Here is a 19,953-nt window from a genome sequence, read left to right as displayed (position 1 = left end):
GAGCAGAGTCTAGTTATCTGTGGATATCAGAAGAAAAATGGCCCTGCCCAGCTTCTTGGGGTGGCTTCCCAACGTTCCTCCACCTACCACCTGGAGCCCTCAGCTCCTAGGGGCTGTTCCCTGCTGTTCCCAGCATCCTGAAATATGTTGGGCAAACGTGTGGGACAGTTTGGAGGCAAACAGGAGCGTTAGCAGCGCATGTTTCATGCAAGAAAGCCCTTTGTTGGCACCAGTTACAGATTGCATAACCGTGCCGGGAATGTTTTCTTTATTCCTGCCATGTTAAATGCTCAACCTGCCTCCAGATCATGGATTACTCAGCCTCCTTTTACTTCTTCAGCTTTTTTAGCTGGTTAGCATACTTCACCCCTTGCAGATGACAATCATTTAGGAAAAAGAAATCTTTATTTTATATTTTTTTTGTATACTCGTACACAAGTAAAATAAAATGCATATCTATATATACTGCAATCTTGTGAAGGAAAAGGTAGCATTCTTTAACAAATGCTGCCCGTAAACATGGTGTGATGGAATGAATACGGAAAAACTGCAATATTCATAAACATAGGATTAAAACAGCATCAAATTCATTACCTCTGCAAATGGGAACCTGCAATATTGTTCAGTGTGATGTCAAGTTACAAACAGATTTTAGACATTCTTTTCGGAGCATTTCTTACACTTTTTTTTTTTTTTTTTTTTTTGCCTGTAAATAAACCATATTTCTTTACCATCTGCTGTAGCAAAAGCTGCTTTGTGGGCCAATGCAGTTCCGAAGACCAAAGTTATAATTCACAGGTTTCAGGACAAATAAATTATGTACATCTTGGTGTTTGTCTTTTTTGTTTCTGTGGGGGGTTTTTTTGTTTGTTTTTGTTTTTGTTTTTGTTTTTTAATAAAGGCATCCAGTTAACTTTTGTGTAACAAAGCTTTCTCAGGGTGGATGGTAGTTTTGCTTTTGTTTGCAACATTTATGGAGGTCAGCAAAAGTCTAGTATTAAAGTGTCATCAACCCAGGAAAAAGAGTTAATTTTAGCAGAATAACAGTAAGCTCCACACCAAGGGGGGGATCAAAAGGCTTAGGCTGAGCTGTAACGTGGAGCTGTTTCCTTGCTGGGTGAGGCGGCACTGGGCCTTTGATTTGTTCTTTTTAGAGCAGCCCTGCCTCTTTTTGGTTGGGACTGTGGAAGGTTCAATAGGCTCTAGAAATTCTGGTTTCAACTTGGTCAATGGAGGGTCTACAATGCTGGGAAAGGTCCCAAAGGGGGAATCGTTTATCTGCTTGTTGCTGCCATTTTTGGAAGGGTCCGTCTCAACGTACTTGGTTTTGGACATGTTCTCCTTATCCTTGAGAGGGTTGTTGGAGGATGGCCGGCTGCTGTGGGAAGAAGGACCTGCCTTGCTTTTAGCTTCATAAATAAAAGACTTGTCAGTTTCTGGGTGGCAGCACTTCGGGGAGCCGTCGTGGGAGCCAAGAGGGGGGACCCCAGTTGGCAGTTTACCAGATCTGGTCTTAGTGCTAAAAACGCTTGTTCGTATCTGGTTGAAGGAGTCAACGCATCCTTCCAAGTCGGAGCTCTGCAGCCTTTTTAGGTCTCTCCCTGCCAAGCGAGGGGGAAGGTGGCACTCTAGCTCTGAAGATGATCCTTTAAACTGCTTAAACCAATTCCAGAGGGACCGAGCCTGGCAGTCACAGATCCACTGGTTGCCATTCAAACGCAGGTACTGAAGGGACACCAGGGGAGCCATGGTTTCTCCCGTGAGCACCGTCAGGTTGTTGTTAAACAGATACAAGGTCATCACTTTCCCAAGGTCGTGAAAAGACCGGCGGTGAACCAGGCTGACCCTGTTCTGGTGCAGAAGCAGCCGGTCAAGGTTGATTAGCCCACGAAAGACGTTCTCTGACAAGCTCTTGATTTTGTTCCCATGCAAAAACAGGTAGGTGAGGTTGGCAAGATCTATGAAGGTGTCATCCAGCAGGTTCTGAAGATTATTATCCTGAAGGTAGAGATATTGCAAGGAGAACAACCCTCGAAAAAGCCCTGTGGAGAGCTCCAGGAGCCCACAGCGATCCAGGTGTAAGGTGTGGAGGTGAACAAGACCCCGGAAAGTCACCGGGTTGATAGATTTCAGGTTCGTGTTGTCACTGAGATCTAACTCCTCCAGTTTGTTGAGCCCATAGAAGGCTCCAGGCTCAATGAGGCTGATGTTGTTGGAGTGAATCCAAAGAATAGTCATGTTGCGGCAGGACGTGAAGCTGGTGGACCTCACAAGGGTTATCTTGTTGTTGTGCAAGAAGATGCGCTGGCTCTGGATGGGTATCTCAGTGGGGATTGCTGTCAGTCCTTGCTGCTGACAACTTATTGTAATCTTCGGTTCACTGTAGCATACACACGCCCCGGGGCAAGACTCCACTTCTGACTGGATGTTCAAGCAAAGCACCAAAATCAGCAGTTTGCTTCCTAAAGGATAACAAAAATAGTATGCAAATTAGCCAGGGTCATGGGAGAGTGCTTTTCTTTGCAACTAATAGATGAGCCTGAAAATCACCCTTCTAAGTGTGTTGCCACTAACCACAAACAACATATGCCAGGGAAACCAAACAATTAAACTGCAGAATTAAAAATGCTCTACCCCTCAACACAATAGCTAAAATCAATATACGCTTATAGTGACAAAGTCTGAGCACCTCCTCAGCCTTTCACACTTGGGAGGTCTCTGACTTTGGTGGTGAAAGAGAAGGATCATCATGTATTTGCATCGTGGGTCCTGGATGCACGTCTAACGTAAGTCCTGCTCCAAAGAGCTTACCTCTGAGCAAAGGGGCTGGCTTCTGGGGGGGCATTTGTCTCTGCCACAGGCATGTTTAGCACAGTTCAGCCTGTGGGAAAACATCTGCCCAGCTGTGGCTGATGCCTACAGCCACCAGGTTGTACCAGGCAACTCTGCGTCCCATTCCAGCAGTGCCACCGGCTCCTTGCTTTTCAGGATCATTGAACAAGCAGGTCTCTCCAGATTGCGCTCAGAATGTAAGATGGAAATGTGACTTTTGTGACTTTCCATGAACAATTGTGGACTGTTCTGGTCTTCCTGTAAGAAATAACTAAGAGATTCCCAGAATAACTTAGAGGTCAGACTGGCCTATAGAGGTCTTGGGGCCAAGAGCATCCTTTCCTTCTCTCGGTCAAAGTCTTATGCCACATATTCTTGCTTCCCTTCCTCTCGCCCCATTTTTTCCTTTGAATCTGTGCAGCCACCAAGGAAGAGGAGAAAACAGCACATTTTTCCAAAGAGGGCAGTGCTGTTGTTGGAGGAGATAATGTACAATGCTTGATTCAGGGATTCCTCAGAGTTTGCAAGGCAGAAGTAGATTTCCCGTGTCCCAAGCATGCAGGCAGCCCGCCGGGGTTGAAGAGCCCCTGCGAGGAATATTTTTTTCATAGTGATGATCACCTGCTTCCCCAGGAGCTGGGCTGCACAGGACTTACAAGGAAGCATTCACCAAATTCACCAGCCCTGGCTGGGATGCTGGGAAAGGGCCCGGAGGCTGGGCAGAGGCTGTGGAGCCAGCATCACCTTCTTGAAAGGGGACTTGGAAGGGAGGGTCATCATGAACCTCCAGCTGAGAGACCTGCAGAGAGACCTTCTGTTGCCTACCCATGGTGGGGAAGGTGGGGAAAAGAGGAAGTTTCAGCAGTGCTTTACCATCAATTAGCAGCAAGTAATTAGATCGCTTCCTCTAAACCGCATACAGAAACTAAAATGAATGGGCAGCAACGGCAGCAGTGGGAGGCTCCGTTTGTGAAATACCACATGCAAGGGACACGTGTGTCTCCTTCCCAGCTCATCACAGTACCTCTGGCATAAAGACACGTTCCTCCCCATCGCTGGGGACCTCCAGCCCAGAGACAACAGCACCTTTCCCTCTTCGCTGTTATGGGAGGGGTTTTCTTCCTTGAAAGACTGAAAAAATTGTTCAGGCATGTTGATGCCTCATTACACCCCACGGTAATACAGCAGAGTTCAAAAAGTCAGACGGAAGAGGACAACGATGCAGAATGGGATACACTGGGGAGACTGGGGAGAGTCCGGTTGCATCCAGCCACACGTGCACGGCGCAGCACGCTGGCTCCCACGGGGCTGAATCCTGGAGACGGTGGCTGCATCTCACAGAAAAGCCTGCAAGGCGATGGCGCTGCTAATGAAATCACATCATCTTTGCATCGAAGTAGCAACTTCAAACCCCAGTGATAAAGGATTAAATCACACGGAAATTTCACCCAACTGTTTACTGAAGCAGTTACAGAGGTATCGGAGAAGCCAAGGCAGGAAAGTAATTTTTCTGCATTAACAGGCTGGGATCCCAGGACTGAGTTTTAGTCTAGTCAAAAGAATTCACCGTGTGCAGCTAATAAATCTGTGGTGGTCCAACAGTCCCATATAGGTGGGAGGCTCCTATACATCATAGTCCACATGGGAGAAAAAATAACAGCTCAGCATGCAGGGATAATTTGAGCCTGATATTATTAGCTGCTGAGCATCCCTGGAAGGCAGTGTGTTGAGTGCAGTATTATGACACATTCTGGCCGGCTTGTCATGTTTTGACATATCACGTCCCCTTGTATGGAGCAAAGTAACACGAGACAACTGAAACTCCCCGCTGGAGACATGTCACACCAAGAGAAGCCTCCTGGGAAATTAAAACCACCCTGGCAACTCTCTGACCAACACAATTCCTCTCCAGCTGATAATGAAAACCCATAGCCAGAGATATAGGACTTTCTGGAGCCTCCTTCTTCAGTTTTCCTGATTCAGATGATGGGGGCCGGGGTAGCACTGGAGCAATGGGATTCACCTCGCTATGCAACACCACCCACTCCAGCAGAACAGCGCTCGGGCTGCAGACAGGGCCACCAGCTGCATGGCTCTTCCCAGCTGCTCCTCCCTGCTTTGGCAATACCGCAGGGGCTACAGCCTACCCAGGGAAAAGCTAACCACAGCCCAGATGCATCCCACAGGCCTTATAAATGTGACACACTCACAGCGGAGTGAAGGCAGAGAACCGTTCCTATGTGAGAGGAATCACAATGACAACGCTCCTGTTCCAGCTCCAGCCAGGGGAGGCAAGTGCATAATAAATATACATATACACGGGAGGAGAAAGAGAAAACACGAAGCAGCTGGCAGAGAATGAGCCATGCGTATGAGTATCACCCTGCCCCGTGCCAGCCCCTCCTGACAGCCAGGCTCCTGCACCCTCTGGAGCACTTTGCTTGTGCCCTAAGCGTGCAACACCAGCGTTTTCCTACGGACAGGGCTGCCAGGGCTGGGCAGCAAGGTCCTGGCGCAGCTTCTGAGTGTGTGCGGAGCTGGAGGCACGCGACGGCTTCTCCCCAGCACACAGGAGCAGAAGGGAGGGGCAAATCCCGCTCCACTCTGAACCACGGCTTTTCTTCTCCCACTGCCAATGCCTATGAGGCTGCTGGGAGCTGTGAGTCAGTGGCACTGATAGCCGGCTGCCAGTGGAGCAGCATAGGGAAATTAATTACAGGCAGGGCTAGCCTGTGTGCTTTAATTAGGGACCTGGTGTTCATAAGCTGCTCGAATTAGCTCCTTCCACTGGAGACAGTTACTGTCAATCATCCCCCCAAGCTTTTTTCCAGTTAGTTTCCTGCCATGCAGCTCAACCATGTCCTGACTGATCCATGACAAAGCTCAGCACCCAGCAGTCGTCAGAGGGCTCCTGGCCGGCGCAGGGCCTGAAGCAAGTGCAGGAGTGGGTGCAGTCCACAGACAGCCTTGGGAAGTCAAGGTGACCCTTTCTTCCCAAGCCAGACTGGGGTATGCTGTGGCAGAGACCACAGGGACCATGCCTTGGCCCTCTCCCGCTCCTCTAAGGAGCTTCTCCATCACTGGTCTTCAACCAGTAACTGTGCCTTGCGCTCAGTGTCCCCAGCCCACAGCAACCACCAAATGCCACGAGCCATCTAAACCTTGCTTGAGGATAGTTTCATCCATCCAATTTCAGGCAAATATTACTTTGCTTTTTCTGACCAGGTGCCAACTGACCACTTTAGGACAGGGATGAGCACAAGGCAGGGTCCTGGGACAGAGAGGTTGCTAAGACCTGGCGTCAAGCCACATTAACACAGCTGCACAGTTTTAGGATGGTTTGAAGCACAGCAGAGTTTGTTTCTGTCTGCCTGGAATATACCCCTATATCTTCAAGTTCTCTCTTACTCTAGATCAAGCCCTGCAAGATCAAGACAGGCCAGTGGTATCACTGCCCTGTGCCCCCAGGGCTGGAGCCCATCAGCTGGACCTGTTTTGGGTTCCAGTGTCATGACACAAAGCACAGACCCAAGCCCCTTTACGCTGAGCCGAGCATTGCAGCATGGTGTGGAGCATCACCTCGCTGAGCTTTGTGCTCTAGCATGGAGCTGGGGCCATGGAGCAGAGGAATGAGCTGCAGCACTGATCTGGGGACTGTATCGCAGAGGTGTGTACAGGAACCAGGCACCACAACACCCATCAGCTGGGCACCCTGGCACAAAACCAGGTGCTTCATCTTCTTCTCCTCTCCACTCCCCCTTACTCATCCCCCTTTTTGACGGCCTCCTCCTTTCCATCATCCTCCCCTCCTTCACAGCCACCACATACCAGGGTTTGTCCAGCTGAGGTGAAGGCAGCACCCAGGCAAACCAGTCCATCCCCAGAGAGGCTGGGGCACATCCCAGCAGTGCCCAGATATACAGTGTTCTGTACATCACACTGCAGCTTGTTTCTCTTGGCACAAAGCAGAGGGAAGGTTGAAGACCTTCAGAGGGTGGTCAGGCAAGGATCATACCAATGCAGCTTAAAAATTGCCAGGAATAGTGTGAGTGTCGTGGGCTTCTGCTCTTCTCAGGAGGCACCAAGCATCCATGATGCTGAGGGGTCCCAGTGGGTGCTGCCCTGAGCAGAAAGGTCAAAGCCCTGGCTGAGGGCAGATAACAAGAATCCAAAGGACCTGGGCAGAAGGGCCCCAGCTACTCCACAGCCCAGCTGGCACAGGCAAAGACCATTGTTTGTTTTCCTGGAGCTCTGGGTTCAACACTGGCTGTGGGCTCCTTCCTTTTCCAGGAAAAAGCCTGCCCTTAGGCCAGAAGTACAAGAGATATTCACTGGTGTCACAGGGAGGAGTGAGGTCAGAAGGTCCACCGTGCATCTGTTCCCAGAATACGTGCCAAGCCCAGATCCCCATGGAGAACTACAGTGTCCTCTCGACCTGCCAGATAAATCCATCGGGAGCTGTCAGTGCGCTCCCACTATCACTGCTGACTGACTGATGCCGAGTCCTCCACCACCTGCCGGCCTCTTCTACCCGCAGGACTCAGCTTTAGCGCCCATCCCTGAGAAAAAGGGTCTTGGCGTGACATCCATTCCTTCATCTCTTAAGACACAAAGCTATTCCTACCCCTTCCAGAACATGATTAAAACTTCACTGGATAGTTCCAGTCAAAAGCAAAAGATGAAAGAAAATCCAGTACCTGGAGCCTTCAGTCCCTCCAAGACTTTGGCTTTGAGTTTAGCATTTGTACCTCCAGAGCTTTCTTAAAAGCCAGAAACCTCCTTCAGTCAAACTGCTGCACTTCCCCTTTGCCATCTCAGAAGTGTTATGACTCACGGAACTGGGAAGCAATTAAAGTGGGTCCATTATCTGTCTTTCCGCTAGTCCCCTGTGCGATCACATTGTCAAACATGGCAATTAGAAAGAAAAGGCTCCGGGGGCCTCTAATAGATGCTTTGCAAACTTTTTAAGAGGCCAAAGCAAAATGCAATTTTCTGCAGTTTACAGAGCCCTGGCCTTTCTCTGCCGTGCTGCACTTGTCTCTATTGATTTGAAGATATTATAATGCGGCTTTCCTACAGTGGAGGGTCAATAATCATTTGAATTCTCTCCTGGTTGGACATAAAGGGAGTACTTTACAATACAAAGCCTTTTGCTGATGCACACAGCATTTTACCTTTGTTTATAGTATGACAACACTATAGCTGCTTAATTCCCTGTTCTGAACGGGTATTGTTTGAAATTCAGCACATGGCTTTGAACGCTACTCTGCAAAGCAGCTTCAGTGTCTCCTTCTTTGTCCTGTGGCCAAAGGTGGGTCTGTGTGTGTGAAAGCGTGTGTGCCAAAAGGAAGAGGGCAGCACTTTTATGCATTTCAAGTGGAAGGCGAATTGAGAAGTGAATGAGGAAGGAGAATTGGTTTGGACTAGCCTCACCCCAGGCTGGAGTTTCCCTCCCTTCTGCTGCCTCTTCCCTCCCTCCACTGCAGAGAGGAAGGCTGGAGTGCCTTCAGGGGGAGAAGGAGTGATGCTCTGCCACCACACAAGCACCTGGGAGAAGCAACTGGTCTGGGAAACCGAGGACTGGGAGCGGGTACGAACAGAGCAGGTCTCAGCACACAGGTGCCCACTGCCACGCAAGCAGCCAGCCGCAGCAGAAAAGCTGGGGGCTGCTGCAGGTCCCGTGGTGTATCTGCAGCTCCATGAGAGTGTTGGGGTGTCAGGCACCCCTCTCCAGAACAGTCAGTGAGGTGACTGGGGTGAGCCAGTTGACCATGGCTCCGTGTCTGCTCTGGGGCGCCGTATTGCTCTCCAGGCTCGGCTGGCTGGGTCAGCTCCATCTCCATGGGTCATTGCTGGAGCTCAGAGTCCCGGCTCAAAGCAAAACACCTATGCCTTGTTCCGGTGCTGAATCCCAGCTGCCTAAAAATAGGCAGCTAATTCCCTTTTTAGATACCCTTGAGGGTCTGAGACGCCAACATGAGTGCTGACGGATTTGACACAGCTCCCCTAGACCTGCTCTCCTCCAGCAGCTGGAGCTGGGTGTGACACAAAACGGCAGCAGGCCATGTTTAGGCACCTGAATCCCACCCCTAACTTCTACAGGTACAGTCTCTGATCCCACATGCTCTGGGACTGCATCCAGATCCATTAACCTTTGGGACTGTGGTGCTCTTCATCCCCTTTGGCAGTACAGCCTCAGTCCTGCTCTTTGGTCTATCCAGCCTCTCCCCTGAACAAGACAGGATTTCAGCAGAAAAAATATGGTATGTGGTCAGAAATGAAAGGTCATTTCCGTAATGTATCCAGGCAGGGGATGGAGGCAATAGATGTGCCATTTCCTAACTTCTAGGTGTTCATCTTTTCCACCTAAATCATACTCCCTCCCTTAATGTGATTTTTGCACTTAATATTGCAGGGATACTTTTAAGGGAAGAAGGTAAAAGCGAGTTATAGCATGTGCAATTCTTAGAATCCATCCTCCCAAATCTCCAGAGGGGTTTGAATGCTGATTTTTCAGCACCACTTATGGCTGAGCTACACGACTCATTATGTGAGTGGATTGCACCACAAACCTTAACCAGGGCATCTCCATCCCTTCACAGGCACGTGCCAAAGCAGTTCCTGGCCGGTGGTGCTCCCCATCCCTGTGTTTTGGCAGCAGCATCGGTTTAGCCTAACAACATTTGGGCAGGGTTATACTTTTGGTGGTTTGCCAGCATTTCCCTCAGCAACATCAGGGAGAGAAAGGGAAAGGTGATAGTTAACAGTTTATATTTCAGCCAATTTGAATATGAATTTGATGAGGAGGGCAAAAAAAAAAAAAAAAAAGAAAGAAAAAAGCCTCTTCTCTAGCCAGAGGGTTTTCCTCCTGCTGAATTTCAAAGGCTTGCTGCAAGCCACAGAGGTGTGAAAGAGTCTCAAAGAAAAGGTCAAGAGAAACCTTCACAGGGGAAAATATCACAGGATTTAAATACAGGAGTCATTAGGTCCCTACATAACAATAACACTAATATCAATTATTATAGCCTAGTAATGCCCTGCAAGGCCAGGAAATGAGAAAGAGAAAAGCCCTCGTTATAACAGAAGAATGCGAGAAGAGCTGCATGGAGTCAGACAAGGGCCCATTTGGGCTGGTCTCACACAGCGGTCGGGAGCAGATGGGGATGGAAAAGCAACACTAAATGAGGGGAGAATTGCCCTGGCATCTTCTCCAAGCCCCAGGCAAACAGTGGCCCAGGGCCTGCCTGTGGCAGAATTTCCCTGTCTCCTTAACAGACTACAAAATCTTCTTTCCACTCTCTTAGGTTTTCTCCAAGCCCTAGGTCACGGTATGAATTCTGCTCCAGACATTTCTGCCATGTACTTCTCTGCATCTTTTCCAGGACCTCGTCACTGCAGGGGTGGGAGGATGACACTTGGGATGCAACTGCAGCACGGACTTGCGCAGAGGTTTAGACACTCTGCTCTTCCCCTTATAGCTCCTGCGCTCTGCCATCATTCAGCATCAAGCTGAGCTTTTCAGGGAGCCCTCCACAAAGTCCCAAGGATCACTTTGCTGAGCAGCAATAGCTCATTTAGAGCCCATCATTGTGTTTGTTTAGGTAAGGGTCTGGGCTGTTTGCCAGTGTACATTACTTTGTATTTATAAGTGCTGAATTGCATCTGCCATCTAGTCTGTGGTTACGAATTTTACCATGAAAACCCCTTGCTGCAACAAATCATCTGCCCAAATATCCACTTTCCTTCAAGCAGAAATATTAGCAGCGTTCACAGTTGCGCCCCAGTCTTAAAATGTGAGCTGGCTGCATGCAGTGGCATCTTCCTGATCCAGCAGCCAAGCTGCAGCAGCACTTCACAGAAATAAGGACTCGGTAATCCCTACCTACCAACACAGCCTAAAGATGCTCCTTAAAATGGTTTACACAAAAAAGAGGAATAAACTTTGCTTGCATCTTTGATATGAGTTTATTCTCTTAGGTATTAAAAAGCTGACCTAGTTATCACTGTTTGCTATGGATAGGCATGAGGAAATCCTATGGATATCCTAGGCCATGCTTCAGTGAGGGCTCTTGCCAGCTCTGTGCTCTGCCACCTCACCTGGTGGGACTAAGTCTCTGCTGATTCTATTGGCAGAGACAGAATTTTCAGCTGCTCTTGTGTAAGGTGCAATAAATCTGCATATTTTTGATCCATCTTGTTTCCTGCTACCTAGCGCATATCTGGAAGTGAAAAGTTTATGACCTTAAAGTCAAAGCATGGAGAATTCCTTAAGAAAAGGCCTCTGACATGGGTTTATACCATTCGGTCCCAGGCCTGACACCGTTCAACTTGGGTCCTTTCCATGCGGACAGTGTGGGTGCCAGATGCTGCTGGCCCATCCAAACTCTCCCAGTATTCCTTTTTTCCTCCTCAGAGGCAGGCTGCCTTCCCCTCGGTGTGCAGAACTGTGCCCCCTTTCAGGATGTGAGCAGGTATGGTTCCTTAACACTGGAATGACCATGGCCATGTCCAGCTCTCCTATAGACATAATGCAAAGTCTTGGCATTGCCTTGCTCCTGGCCCTCTCTAGTGTCCCTTCCACCAGTATGACACCGCAAAGGTCGCTGCACAACAGCTTCCCCGGGCCAATCTCAGCATCAGCCTCTGTACTTGGTAGATCACACGGGATCCGTAGGGATCCGGCTCTGAGCAGGTGAGGTTGACATGATACCGTGCCAGTTAGCAAACGCAAGAGCGATGGCTGGAGGAGAACCAAACTCCGATGCCGATACTCAGTGCAGGGGACAGTCTGTGGCAAAGGCAGAAGTCCAAGGCAAACATCTAATGAGGAAGTCAGACGAGAGGCAGAAAATGCCCAGTGCCCAAAGGGAAGGTGAAAGCACATGGCCTGGAACAAGCATTTGGAGCAACCCTGTGGCAGCCCTGGGAGGAAAAAGGGAGAGGATGGGGAGGAAGGCTGTAGGCTTGCGGCAGGAGAGCCAGCAAAACAAGGGTAGACAGACATCCTACAGGTCCAAGTTGAACTATCCCAATCCACCTGTCAGGAACTCATCTTGGACGACTGTTCTGAACAATTGTTACGATCCTAATCCACTACACAGGGCTGCAGGGGCACGCTCACTGCCAAGCTGAGCTCGGCCAAACCGAGCACAGTGAGACGAAGGGGAAGCAGGCTCCTTCCTCACAACCTGGGAAAAATGTCACATCTGCATCTTTTCCAAGTCCCGGCCACCAACAGCCATGGTATTATCATAGCTATCCCTGCCGCTCTGCCTTTTGCCAAGTGTCATATGACCAAAATCCACACCCAGCCCAGTACATCCGAACAGATCCCAGGCTGCCTAAGAAAGCAGACCAAAAGAAGGTGTGAGCGGTCACCAGCACAGCGGATGAGGGCATCACAAAGTGGTCATGATCCTCATTTCCAGCTTATCCAGATGGGATGCATCCAGCACATTGCATGAACAGGATCATCTATGATACTGCCACCGTTCAATCCTCATACTGTGAAGAATGAAGTGAGAAAATATGCATTGTGAATCACAACTAGCTCCTACAGAACTTGGTATTATCTGTGCCATATTTGTAAAAAAATCAGGGACAAACAGGTGTCCAAAGGAAGTAAACTTGGGTTCCTGAGATGACTTAGATCTCCTGTGGAGCCCAAAGCATCTCACGAATGCTTCAAAACATTATTACTAAGGCGCAGAGTTTCCTGCGTATCCAAACCTGGCACTGGTGAAAGCACTGTGTGTGCGGGTGACTCACAGAAAGGAGAGGTAAAGCTCCAGATGGCATTTACACCTGCTCTCCCCCAGCCATCTGCGACTGCACCCCACCTGGCAGCTGCAAATCCCACCCCCACATCTTCAGCGCTGGATGTGCCCCATTGCACGAGGCAGCCTTTTTCTTGGTTTTGTTTTTTTTTTTTTCTCTAAAATGACGCTTATCTCAGCTTTTGCTTACAGACCCGGCATCTGCAGATAATGTGGAGAAATGCAGTCTAGGAAAGAGCTTGGAAGGAAAAGTTGCTCCAAAAATTTCCCATGACCTCAGTTTAGGTGTCTGCATGGATGCAGACAACCCCTGCAGCTGAAGAAACAGCCTGGGAGCTAATGCCCCAGGCAACACAAGTAGGGTGGGGAGAGGGAGAATATTTTAATTTCAGGCACACCACTTTTTCAAAGAACAGCTAGAAATGAAAACATGAGAGCAGACACGGGTGACTGAAAATCGTATTTTCTCCACCCTGCTCACAACCTGATGCTCTTTTTCTGAGCCTGGATGTCCAGAGCTCTGAACGCCACCGCATGAGCTGTCCCCTTGATCGGTGGAGTAGCAGAGCCGTGCAATGAAATGTCAGGTCTCTGCCACGATGCTGCCTTACAGCAAGCTCTGTGGTCCAGGCACCGGGCATTTCTCGGCGCTGCCCTGGACACTTGGCCCCTCCACCCACATGGTGGGACAGGACCCCATGGGATCCCACCAGGAATCTGCACCACATCCCCATGCCAAACATGGTGGGACAGGAGCCTGGTGTAGCTGTGCTCCCCCCTCCGCCTCCATTCCCCTGTCTCTCCTGGCATCCCTCCCAGCTCCCCGGCACACAACCCCGCTATGTGAGCCCTTTCATTCCCAGATAAAAGCTGGGACTGGTTTTTAATAAGTGTGCAAATTCAACCGCCGCTGTCTTTATCGGGTGCCGGCTTTGTCTCCTTTGCCGTTTCAGCATTAGACATGCTTGCCTGCCCTTCTGCAGCTCTCTCATCCACTCTCGCCAGATAAGAAACACGACACCACAACTCTATAAACATATTTCTGAGCTGTGCAGACTCCGTGAAGCCAAGCTAAACAAGAATACAATAGGACGCTAATGATACACCTTCCCATTTGCGTGGAACTGGGGAAGCGCAGCGGGGAAAGGATCCCAGCCTGCAGCCAAGGCTGGAGCCTCACTGGTGGCAGCAGCCCCCAGAGCCTGGCTGAGCTCCCCACATCCCTCACAACAGATACCCACCCCATGTTTTCAAACCCTGCGGGATCCCACCGGGAATCTGCACCACATCCCCATGCCAAAAGCCTTCAGTTCAAGTTCCAGCCATTGGGTCTCATTACAGCACCTTCCCACTCTTTAATCAAGGTGGATAAAAACTCCTCATTCAGACTTCGGCTTCCCCTCTTTATCCAGAGATCATGTTCATCCGTTTCACCACTACAGGGCATTAAATGTTCATAATCACCTGTTATCCAATATGGCCCTTAAATCAATTTTAGAGTCGCTGCCCTCGAGCAGGCAGTCTCCCAGCCTGACAGAGTGGCCTACATTCTGCTCTCCGAGATGGATGACCGAGCATTTAGCTGTATTAAAATTCATGTTGTTTCGCTGTTGCCAGTCTACCAAGCAATTGCAATTGCTCTGCATTAGAGACCTGCCTTCATCATTATTTATCATGGCAAAATTTGAATCAGCTGCAAACTTTACGGGCAACTAATTTATATATATTTTCCAGATCATTCATGAAAATAGTGAAATACACCGGGGTGAAAGCTGAATCTTGCAAAGCTACCATGCAAGCATCTTGTTCGGCAATGATCCTCCAACAACCATCTCATTCTGAGAGCTTTTAGCTGCTTGTTTTCTTAATCCATTTAATAACTGTCCATTGATTCAATAGAGAGTATATTTTTGACCAAGTAAATCAAGTGCCTGACATAAACCTGAATACATTATAAAAAAAACGGATACATGAGCAGAGACTGGGTTGGGTTTTTTTCCCCACATCTAATACACCAGGACATCAGTCCATGCCTGGGGCTTGTTGGCATCATGGCAATATGATTAATAAATAACAGTGACAGCAGTATCTTTAGAAACTATATCAGAAACAATTAAGAACTGGGACTGGGTTTAAGAAATGGAAAATCTACCAGTTGAAATTAATGGTATCTCTATGCCTTTGATCTTCAGCGATGTTAACATATCCTTTGTCCCACAGCACTGAGACCAAACTGATCAGCCTCTCCTCACCTCCTGAGCTCTCCTACTTGCTGCTTTAAACCAGCGGTGGGCACTGGCCTTCCCTGCCTCTGGGGCTCCCCAGGTTTTCGGATATTTATAAGGAATTAGACCAGGAACCTTGTCAGCTAATTTTGACAGCGCACCCACGTGCACTCCTTAGGAAGAGGCTTGCACATCCCTCCAAGCTGGGTTACTGTTACTCTCCAGAAACCGCTTCTGACGGATGGTGTCTCACCTCAGCTGGGCATCCAGCTAAGATGCTACTTCACAGCCTCCACAGGCAGGTTGCTTAAGCACCCAGGATCATTTCAGACAAAAGAAAAAGGTTGCATTAGCACTGACTCAGTGAGACTTGTTTTTTCTCCAGGATCGGGTGTTCGTGTCATTCTACCACCACCCTGTCAAACCAATAACCTTTCCTTACTCTTCCACAGCAGGCAAGGTAGGCATTGCTGTCCCACTGCTGCCTTGTTTGAGAAAGGGATGTTGTAGCAACACATTTTGCTTCAGCCCCTGAAGCACATTACTTAAAAGAAGCAAACCATGAAGCTTTTTGAAGGCAATCTTCATCCTATAGCCAGGACCTGCAGATCTCCATGGGGACACAGACTTCACACGCTGCAGTTCAGTCACTCCATGCAGAGCATTTTTAATGCAGCAGGTCTAATTTCCCCTAATACTAAGTGGCTATTAATATTTCACAACACTAAGTGTACTTTTTTCCCATTTAATTTGCCATCTTTATTTGTTTTAGTTTACCTCCTTCAGCACTGGGAGGGAGACCAAGGACCAACTACTGATTTGAGGGGAAAAATGAATCATATCACCAAAGGAATTAACTGAAGTGAAAAAAAAAAAGAAAGAAACCGATCAAAATTACATCAGAATCACAAAAAAAATGCACCTGGGAAGCTCAATCCTGCAGGATACCCCTGAGGTGAAGAGCAATAACATCAGGCATCAAAACGGCACGTGATAGGAAATACATGTATGAGCAGAATATCCCATCTCTTACAGCCTGGAAAAAACTCATTCCAGCATATTCACTGTTACTTTCTTTGGGATTTCTCACACTTGATGCAAGCCAAGGAAAGAGAATAGTAAAACTTGTGGATTTGAAGACAGGATAAAGTAAGTCCTCCTTTTCCCCTGCTCTCTGTTCCCTGCCAAAGTGGAAGCAAACTCTCCTTTCTCCAGGGAAACAGCTCGTGCAGCTTCTGACAGGAGCCGGAACAAGGAAAGCAAACCCTGCCAGTTCCAGTGGGGACCATCCAGACAACATATTTCAAAAAAGTGTGCTTTGTACCAGCCCAGACATGCAAGCCTTTTCAGCACTCTCCCAAAATCAAAACGCCACAAAAACTGGCCAGCAAACCATCTCAGCCCAGCAAACCCCATCCAGCCTCGGGTGGGGAATCAGCCCAGGGATCTCACACAGGGAAACTATGAATACTTCAGAGCAGAGCTAGGAATTTCAGATTGTCCTTTTCTTCTGGTGCCTCTGTCCATCCTCCCTCCCCTAGGGAATGTTTTAAGAGATGTAGCACTAAGTAAACTCGCATAATCTCGCTTTGATTATGGAGTACGAAAGGTTCCTGCATTACTACTTAGACCCTCATGAAAACCTGCTTCCACCCAGGATTTAAATACTGCCATTTCTGCTTCACCACCCTTGGCCTCTGCCTTGCTATCTTCCTTCTAAGATGTCATCTGGGGTGACATCTCCTTCACTCCCACCTTGTGCCAAGAAAACAGCCCAAACCAGCTTCCCTTGTGGCACAGCTTAGTCAAACCAGCACCATGCAGTAGCATCACGTAACAAGCAGCAACAGCCTGACACAGCAAGCAACTGGGGAAGGCACACAGGGCAAATGAGGTTGACAGCAAAGGAAATAATGGGCAAATTCTGCACAGACTGATGAAATGTCTCCTCAAGGAAGGCTGGCTTCCCCATGCTCCGAGGACCAAGCCTGTGCTGTTTCCACAGGAGGCCAAACTCATCTTGACTTTGCACCGATTGTATCCCAGTCTTTGCTGATGTGTTTACACAGTGTCTCCTGCCTGCATCCCTCTCCTGGTCATCACCACAGAGCAGCCTTTCTTCTTCACCCTGCCACAAACCTAAGTCTTCCTCTGCCCTGAGCAAAGCCTTGTGCTTCCCTTCGCTCACCATTCTGTACTACTGTGGGGTCCAGCTGCTGGGGAGCTGCGTGTCCTGCCCTGAGCCATCCATGCTCCCCATGTCACTGGCTGTACGCGCCGCTGGGGTCAGCCAGTGCCTTCACATAGGTCTTACACTGATAAAATTCCTTCTGGATCTTTATTCTTCCCGGGTGAGAGCATCCTTTGCTGAAGCCACCATGTGTCCCTCATCCTTCAGATAACGCTTTCTGAATCCCTAAATCCCCTTCATTACCAAGATATTCCAGCTCTTTTCCCAGCAGTCTAGAGGTCACCTTACGTTTTTTCCATTCCCAAATGTCTGGTTTGACATTTGCTAATGTTGAAATCCAGCTGCTATTTCTTTCTCCTCTCCTCTGACGTGTTTAAATCCTGCTGAAGGTGACGCATGCCTCTTAGCCCTCGTGTTAGCTGCTGGTGCCCACAGGCTATTATCAGGGAAACAGCTAATCCTAGATTTGGAAGGTCCCTCTGGGGTTTCCTGTGACGGGTTGGAGGTAGAGGTGCGTGCATGTGATGGCTGGGTTTGTTCAGAATCGCTGCCTGAATTGAAATCAAACAAGTTCAATGTCCTCCTGTTCATCTTCCCTGGGACTCTGGCCAGTTCCCACAGCGCAGCATCCCCTCAGCTGCAGCTGGCCGGCAAGCAGCACAGGTTGTGGAACAGCAACAGTGGCCGGTTGCTGGTGCAAGGGTAGCTGTGGTAGTAGCACCCCAGCCCCACCCCCCCCCCACCCCCCGCCAAGAGCTGTCAGCACCTAAAACTGACAGCAGTTCTCAAACTCATCTCAGCTGCCTGCGAAGCCAATGGCGCATGAATTTTCCTGCCACCTACCAGCCTGAGGGGGACGTTTCCATCGCCAGGTGCTGATGGACCTCAGTACGGAGGGGTCTGCTTGGCCAACTGAGTCTGGAGAGCCTTGCAGGGGTGCACACTGTCACCCATAAGGCCAGCGTGATGACAAGACCTGGTTGCCACATCCCCCAGAATGCCTGACTTGAGGCAGAGACCCGCACCTTCATCCCCAGCTGGCTGGGCAAAGCGGGCAGATGGACCACACACTACAGCACCAACCAACTCCCTCCTGACGTGTTAAATGGGACTGGAGGAACGACTACTGTCTGAAAGATCCCAATTGAACTTTAACATTTTTAAATTCATACGGGACTGCAGGAACGACTACTACTGCCTGAAAGATCCCAATTGAACTTTAATGTTAACTGGTTGATATATCGAGAGGAGGACACGTGCTGTGATGGGCCACTGGGACCACTGTTAGACCCAGGCTCATTAGACACTCTCCTTAATGATCTAGATGAGAATGGGAGAAAATAGCAGGTTAATTAAATTTGCCCCTACTGAGCTGGAGAAGCTTTCAGCATTAGTGGGGATAGATAAATGACAGGGAGGGTTGTGGGGAAAAAAAATGGCAGATTGATACAGGCTAGAAAAATGCAGCGACTTCTGGGGAAAATGATCAGCCTTCCAACTAATCAGTGTGAAGGGGAAAGACTGTAGATAAAAGAGCTGTATCTGAGGAGCTGCCAGAGAGCTGCGAGATGATGGCTGATAATGAGTGAAGGGAAGGTGGTTTACTTGGTAGTGAATTTTTGCTCCGTGCTTGCATCGCCAAATGTTAGTTCTTGCCTGGGGCTCCTAGACACTATCAGAAAGAATACAATTGTTATTATTGATCGCTGTTGCAACAGCTCTTACGTTCTGATGTTCTTGCTTAACCAAAACACCTAGAAACTTACGGAAGTGGTGAGAGAAAGAGCATGATCCACAGGTGAACTTGGAGGACCAGCTGTGCGCACTGGTTGAGATGTCTTAATTGTGTGTCCTAAGGGCTGCAGAATCCTGGAAACAATGCAGGAGTAGGCAGCGTAACACAACAAATTAACCGAGCTGAAGGAGGAGCAATCACCCTACCAGGCACTAATAGCAAATCTTATCAACAAGGAGATATGGAAAGAGGAGCACACGTTGCCCATCCTCTCTATTTCAATTTTGAACCTCAGAAATGAGCTGTGCAGTGGGGCAGCCCCTTGCAGTCAGGTTGGTACCCACATGAAGAGAGAGCTGCAGAGAGCCACTGAACCAAACACATGCCAGGTCAACCCTAGGCAGGTTGTTGGCAAATAGATGGAAAAAAAAAAAAAAAACCACAACCAGAAAGTTTTGGACAAAATAGTCCCAGCTCAATTTCTGCATTAGACTGGAACAGAGCATCTGGATATAAAATCATCACTCAGACCAGCACAGCATCACAGGTCATTGGGCCTCCCTTTTGTCATCCTTAAGCAAGGGAAGCGAAGGACATTTGGTACTCCACAAAAAGAAAATTTTCAGGAGAATACGTTTGGAGAAAAAGGGACATCAAAATACCACCTTTTAGAGGTATAAATACTCCCAGACCATGACAGATGGCAATAAAAGTTCCCCCCCACACTCCAGCTTCGCTCCACACATGAGTCAGAACTTCAGTGAAATCTGCCGACATAAACCAGCTGCAGTCCAAGCGGTCTGTGAAATAACAGCAATGAAAGTCAGGTCCCGTGGCACGCCAGAAATTTCTCTCCAGAGGGGAAGTGAATGTGAGACAAAACCCTTTGAGAGAGAGGGAGACTAAGTGTACTTAAAACCATTTCTTAAAGAGAGTCACTTCAAAAAAGAGGGAGAAGATATTCAAGGCAAATGTGGAAGTCTGACTACTTAAAACAGCTACTGAAGAACAGAGACGGCAAGCTCTGAAAAAAAATGTTCAAGCTTGATAGCAGCATTAATGCACAAAATCAAAGCAACTTCTCTAATGCTGGCAAAATAATTTCTGCATGTCAGGAGGAGCAGACCCACAGCTTCCAGAACAACAGGAGCCCTCACACCTGGAGGGGAGTTCACCCATTCCTGATAATCACAA

General features: G+C 48.7%; 1 protein-coding gene across 1 annotated transcript in view; it reads right to left on the bottom strand.

Annotated features, from left to right (window-relative positions):
- Positions 1 to 386: 386 nt before the first annotated feature.
- The window catches only part of RTN4R (reticulon 4 receptor), a 79,085-nt gene continuing 59,518 nt past the window's right edge, over positions 387 to 19,953 (bottom strand). Inside the window, exon 2 of the mRNA XM_056326747.1 lies at positions 387 to 2,462. Within this exon, the coding sequence (XP_056182722.1) occupies positions 1,033 to 2,462 (1,430 nt within the window). The 3' untranslated portion in view covers positions 387 to 1,032. The remainder of the gene's footprint in view (positions 2,463 to 19,953) is intronic.

Source organism: Falco biarmicus, chromosome 1 (assembly GCF_023638135.1).
Source record: "Falco biarmicus isolate bFalBia1 chromosome 1, bFalBia1.pri, whole genome shotgun sequence".
Taxonomy (NCBI): domain Eukaryota; kingdom Metazoa; phylum Chordata; class Aves; order Falconiformes; family Falconidae; genus Falco; species Falco biarmicus.
Note: the sequence above shows the minus strand (reverse complement) of the source record. Positions and strands in the feature narration are given on the sequence as shown.